The following is a 6,638-nucleotide window of genomic DNA, read 5'->3' as shown; positions in this document are numbered from 1 at the left end:
CTTCTAACAAAATATAATTACATAAAAAAATCGACAGAACTATTTACAATGAGACCCATCAAACTGTGAAACAGCAAGACGATTGTTTGACTCAAGTTTGTATTTTAAATAGGCCAATGAACATGTGCAGTGCAAACAGACCCATTTCATGCAATAAGTTGATTTTTAAGCTTTTCATTTTTAACAACATTAAATACACAAAAGATTGCTTACATGTCGTCTTCATATTTCACAGTTTTATAGGTCTAACTGTATATTTGTTTACATTACCCACCCAGGTGTATCCTGTTGTACTGATCTGAATATCCGGTCCTATCTCCAGTAAAACCTTAACAAAAATAAACCATTAAAAACAAGAAATAAAACTTTTGTTTTTATAAGAACAAAAAAAATGATAAATGTTAATAAAAGAAAAGTTAAAAAAATACAGGAAAAAAATAAAAGAGAAAGGAAAAAAGAATACACCAACAAAAGNTTTCAATCAAAACATAGCTATCATTTTCAATCTAAACATAATTATCATTTTCAATCTAAACATAATCATCATTTTCAATTTAAACACAATTTCTTTTCAATCGAAACATAATTAAAATTTTCAATTTAAAAATAATTTTCATTTTCAATCTGAACATAATTATCATTTTCAATCTAAATATAATCATCATTTTCAATCTAAACATAATTATCATTTTCAATTTAAACATAATTATCATTTTCAACTTAATAATTATTATTTTCAATTCAAAAAAAAGTATTTCTACCAACAAAAATTAACTTTTCTAGTATTTTCATCACTATGGTTTTTAAAATCTTTATAAATCATCGCTTTTCAAATGTATTTGTGTATTCCTAATATTTTTTCAAAAAAATTTCATAGGAATTGATTTGATAAAATATAAGGGAGAGCAAATTCTAAGAATTATTTTTAGAAAATATAAGAGAAAGAAACCGAAAAGAAATTTTTTTTGAATGTTTAAAATTTTTTAGTCTAGATGATATGAATTCTGCGACGTATTTCTTTTATAATACTTTAAAAGTACTTTTTGTTCTGAAGTCGGAATTAATAAATAGCAAAAAGCTACTTTAACTAGATAAGTAAGGTGAAACTACTTCTATGAAAGAAGTAGTTTAACCAGCCATACCTAGTTCATTAATCTCAATCACTGCATATTACCTAAAGAGCAGGCTGTTCCCTCAGTTTGATGAATTATTTGGTTTATAACATTTTCATTTATCTCCTGAGTTTTGGTTCGAGGTTTAGCCGTATAGCGGGGTTTCTCTGCTTCCCCCCTGAATATAAATCATTTGGTTTACAGGGTGAGTCAAAAAAAGTGTGTTAAGTTTTGCATCTGTTTCTCCCATGTTTACAAATTATTTGGTTTACAGGGTGAGTCAAAAAAAAGTGTGTTAAGTTTTGCATCTGTTTCTCCCATGTATACCAATTATTTGGTTTACAGGGTGAGTCAAAAAAGTGTGATAAGTGTCTGTCTATGCTTCATCCCTGTAAAATAATCATTTTGCTTACAGGGTGAGCCAAAAAAGTAAGATACATGTAATCTCTGCTTCTCCCCTATATAAGAATTATTTGGCTTACAGGGTGAGTCAAAAAAAGTGTGATTAGTGTCGTCTCAGATTCTCCTCTGTATAAAATTTTTTTTGGTTTATAGAGTGAGTCAAAAAAAGTGTGATGTGTGTGGTGTCTTTTTCTCCCATGTATGGTGTAAAATAATAATTTGAAGGATTTCATCAAAGATAAGATATTTGCCAGGATAAAAATATGCTTAAATGAATAACATGCTACTTGGTGTCCCCATAAACATAGAAATATAAAAGACGATTAAGACAATAAACATCGACTTTGATTTCCGATAATCAATCAGAGTGAATAATAAGCTAAGATTGAATGATGTCTGTTTTACTTGTATCTTCAAATTGACGGAGATATCAAATGTTACATCAATTTTGTTGTTATTTAATCTGCAAAACATCTCTCCGTCAATTTTGAAGTACATACAGTGAGAGTCATAAAACTGTGGAGCACTATTAAAATACGTTATAATGGCGTTCGGAACAAAGATGATATAAAAGTCGTCACTAAATTACCACGTTTATTGGGACACGCTGTACAAAACTGATCAAGGGTATATATTTTGAAGAATGATTTTCATTCCAAGTTCTGGAAAAAAAATTGGAAAATTGGCTTTCAACTAAGGTGTCCCCTCTCCCCCATTTTATAACAAAACATTCTGAAAAGTAACGGGGGGGGGGGGAATTTAAAAAGCATAAAAAACTAATAAAAAAACATTAATAACATCCTTTTAAATTGAATCTTGAGAATCCAAGTGCTCATTAATAATTGTTCATGAAAGACCTCGAAGTTCCAGGTTTAGGTTCATCATTGTTCCCATTCATTCCATTAGGTTCATCTTCCTCGTCCTCATCTTTCCACTCCGGACCAATATGGGTAAGATCTACATTGTCGAGGAGTTTAATCCCGTTGATAATATCATCCATCTGATCAGCGTTTGCAGGACAGCCAAGATCACTGTATGTGTACAACCCTCACTTAGAATATATACGGAGGTATTAAAAGAACTGACAGCTATATTTGAAATCAAATGTAAATTTAAAAAATAGATCTTCATCAATCGTTTTTATTTGAAGAATTTGCGAGATCTAGTCTTCTAAAGAACTTGTTGTCAAAGGTTACCAATTTTCAGATAGATAAAATGAATACACATTCAATAATGTTTTTTTTAAGCTGTTACAATATATAATAGAAAACTCTACGTAGTTTAAGTTCAACATAACAGGGATAATATAAACTAAAGTGAGTATGTTCCTGAATAAAACAATCTTGAGGGTTGTGTACTTCTTCCCCTCACTCTCCCTTCTCAAGAAGTCGAGGGCCACCACCAGACCATCCACCCAATCCCCCTCAACCTCTGTACCCACTATATGCTCCCTTATACAAATTAATATGATAGAATTAATTTTTCCTCCATGTTTTATTGCCTGCTGGTAATAAAGAAAATTTAACATTAAACATAAACCACACAAAAAAAGACTTGGCCAAACTTATTTGTTGACGCGGCAAAATGGATGTTGAGACAGAATTCTGCACACGTTCCTCTTTGAACAGCAGAATGTAACCTTCAATATAAATAACCTTTTTACCTAAGATATTTCACAGTATCCCAATCAGCTCGACAAAACCCTCTTTTAGAAATCTGAAAAAAACAAACCAGATAATTTATAACAGAGAAATTTCAACTGACTTTCTGATTATAGAGATGCATGTCAGATTCACAACAGTAACCTTATAAGCGTTGTTAAACAAAATTGAGTAAACTATCTTTGTTTTTGATTTAGAAAATTGTTTGTAAAATTATTTTTTCGATAAGTGAACTTTCGGAATTCTGCTAAAGAAAAGCTGGAGAAATCTTTACAGTAATGTTTAAAGATAAAATATTCAAAGTGTACAATTGTGATTCGTGCATACCGTTCACTTTTAAAATAGAGGCTCACTTAATATTAAGAGACAGTCTCAGTATACAGGCCTCTATTATCTTCCCATGAGCTGAAGCTTCAACACAACTATACCTCGACGTTTTCGTAGCTGAGTGGATTTTTAGTTCCTTCTGTACCAAAGAAAACTAAACCAAACTCATCCTTACAATCACAAAATCTGTCAGAAATAAATTTTGAAAGTATGTCAATGTTTTATTCATAATAAATTTAAAATTGATTATGGATTTCTACAGAAAAGATAAGCAAAACAATTACCAATACCAAGCAAGCAAGACAATTACCATGATATAACAATTCTAAACTTATTTTTCTGATCTGATTCCTTTGTTTCTTCAAATAGTTTTCTCTCGACCAGCAATGAGGCGCACTCTGATATTAATAGTTTTTTATTTTTAAATTTTAACATTAACTTAACTTTTATTTGATTTAAGTGCTGTCCACGTTTCAGCATTTATTTCAGAAATAAAAATATGAGTTAAATGAACCATACAATTTACACGGTTCACTGGGGATATCACATATTCTGTATGTGTACTTTACTGTACTGTACGTGTACTGTACGTGTGCGGTACAGTACAGTACAATACAATACAGTTGTATACATTGACCGTAATTCTACGGCTTTCTACGTAATAAAAAAAACAATATGTATATATTGCATACGATCTATCAGAATAGAATAACTGACATTTAATAAAATGAATAAAATCTGAACGACTGTGTCGGACAAGTCGTCTTCTTCTCCGCCTCAATGTCTGCAGTAGAGTTCACTCAAGATGGAGTTCTGAAACCATACCATGATGTACTTAGTTCAGAAACCATACCATGATGTACTTAGTTCAGAATATATACCATGATGTACTTAGTTCAGAAACCATACCATGATGTACTTAGTTCTGAAAGCTCGAGTTTTAAATTAGTTTGGGACCGAATTCAATGAATTTGAGCTACGTTGCTTAACTAACTATTGCCCCCCCCCTCGTGCCCTCAAGAATTTAATACAGTTCCGAAAATACAGGGTTCGGAAAAATAGTTCTTTCTTGTAAATTGGCTTATTACAAGGACATCCAAAAAATCAATTTCTTTTTATTTTTAAATTAGCCGAAGTATGATTGAAGGATGGACGATCCAAAAAAATGAAGAACAAGAAATATAAAAATCTCAAAATATTTCCATCTGATATCATAAAAATTTTTAAAAATATTTAAAAATCTAATTAAAATAAATCATTAAAGTTAAAAATAAAAAAAGTTTATATCCATCTCTCTTTAAAATATTGTTTTTCGCCAATTTAAGTTGACTTTAAATACTAATTAAAACAGGGGAAATGAGTTTTTTTTTTCATGAAAACTTTGTACATTACCGAAAAATCATTTTAGAAAATTAATCAAGCTTAATGATAAAATAGATTTCTCTTTTTTAAATTGAAAAAAGAAACTGAATTTAATTAAAGAAATTTTTCTTCTTCTGAGAAATAAGAAAATTTGCCCTTTGCAATAACTTTTACATTTCTTTCTAATGCTTTCAGATTTAAATCTTTTTTTGAAAATTGAGTTGGAAAAATTATTTAATATATTTCAAAAGATATCTTGAGATTAAAGCTGTGCAATGTGGGAATAAATAATAATCCGGGATGAACATTTTCGTAAAAGAATCTTCTTAGATTTCTTATTTTTAGAGGAGAAAAAAAAATATTTTTTCTTGGTTAAAAACTAAAAAAAAGTAGCCAGCTGATGTTATATTTCTAATTTCCCCCCAAAATCTTCGCAAATAACCCCCCCCCCCCCCCCCCTATTAATATAATACCTTATTATTTATTACTCTGCACTGCAATGCAACGCAATATCTTAAATATCTAATATTTCATCTATCGAGCATCTTTTATCTGAAAACAAAAAATTAACAGAAATCTAGTTCAACATTGATTTATTTTATATTTTAATCCAAACAATAGCTGGTCAGAAGCTTGATTTTAATAAAAAGTATGAAAATCTGATTTAGCAAAATAGTGCAAATTGCTGTCTAAATTTTAATACATCATTGACAATGCAAACGACTGAAAAATCAACATCTCTTAAATTTTTTTTAAGTAATGTCAAATGATGGATAAATTACCCTACATTGAAATAGTGCCATCAAAGATTCGCAAGTTTATCCTTTGCGGATTATCTATATATCAACTTGTGGATTTCTTTATTTCTGTGACACCAACGACTGTCTTCCAGGTCAAACTCAAAAAGAACAAAAATCTCCGTTGTGAAACCAGTTACTTAATTCGGGGATATGGAAAAGTGTACAAATGTGAATTGTTAGTGGCACATTCCAAACGTAGGCTAACTTAAAATCTTCTGAACAGTCCGTTAAAATACTAATTTTCCAAGTTTACTAATGAGAGTATCAGCGAGGTTGATATACTCTGCTGAGACAATGGATGAAGGATGGGAGAGAAGAAGAGGTTTCCCTGTATCAGAACTATTCATCACAGCAGGGTCTAGAGGTATCTCACCTGACAATAATAATAATAATAATAATAATATCATAATAATAATGAAAATGATGTTCTTATAATTATTAATTATGGTTATGATAATTATGATAGTTATGATGATTATTGATTATGCTCATGACAATGAAAGTGACAGTGACAGTGACGATACTGATACTGATAGTGATACTAATACTGATAATGATAATGATAATAATAAAGATATTGGTAACGATATTGATAATGATAAATGATTATGTTCAATGTTCATTGATGAATGATGAATATTAAATGTTAAATTTTAAATGATGAATGTTTAATGTCAAAGATTGGATGGTGAATGATGAATAAAATGACCTATAATTGGAGTTCCCATCTCTCTCGCTAAACCCTGGACTCCATCCTGACCAAAGATATGGGTTTTCGAGCCACAGCTTCCACAGATAAAAACTAAGAAAGTTGGCCAAAAATTGTGGTTTCTTTTTTGAATAATTCATTTTGATTAAAAGAATACAGTCAAAAAACATATTTGTGTTGAATCAATTAGAGGCAGTTATTTTAATGTGAGGGTATATTCCTAGAGAACGATTTTTGGACGGTACCTGCTGCCTTGAATCCTCCA

At 30.2% G+C, this 6,638-nt stretch overlaps 2 protein-coding genes across 2 annotated transcripts in view; both read right to left on the bottom strand.

Moving 5' to 3' along the window:
• Positions 1–1,145: 1,145 nt before the first annotated feature.
• On the bottom strand, positions 1,146–3,952 carry LOC111706360 (X-ray repair cross-complementing protein 5). Its single transcript, XM_023479219.1, has 6 exons — positions 3,854–3,952; positions 3,604–3,672; positions 3,178–3,230; positions 2,843–2,965; positions 2,372–2,545; positions 1,146–1,290 (listed from the first exon to the last, which is right to left on the bottom strand). The coding sequence occupies exons 1-6, from the start codon at positions 3,935–3,937 to the stop codon at positions 1,161–1,163; spliced, it is 633 nt and encodes a 210-aa protein (XP_023334987.1). The 5' UTR covers positions 3,938–3,952; the 3' UTR covers positions 1,146–1,160.
• Positions 3,953–5,621: 1,669 nt separating this feature from the next.
• The window catches only part of LOC111706357 (iron-sulfur protein NUBPL), a 7,686-nt gene continuing 6,669 nt past the window's right edge, over positions 5,622–6,638 (bottom strand). Inside the window, exons 8-9 of the mRNA XM_023479215.1 lie at positions 6,374–6,506; positions 5,622–6,037 (exon numbers count right to left, since the gene is read on the bottom strand). Coding sequence (XP_023334983.1) covers positions 5,892–6,037; positions 6,374–6,506 — 279 coding nt within the window. The 3' untranslated portion in view covers positions 5,622–5,891. The remainder of the gene's footprint in view (positions 6,038–6,373; positions 6,507–6,638) is intronic.

This window comes from Eurytemora carolleeae, unplaced genomic scaffold (genome assembly GCF_000591075.1).
Source record: "Eurytemora carolleeae unplaced genomic scaffold, Eaff_2.0 scaffold656, whole genome shotgun sequence".
Lineage (NCBI taxonomy): Eukaryota > Metazoa > Arthropoda > Copepoda > Calanoida > Temoridae > Eurytemora > Eurytemora carolleeae.
Note: the sequence above shows the minus strand (reverse complement) of the source record. Positions and strands in the feature narration are given on the sequence as shown.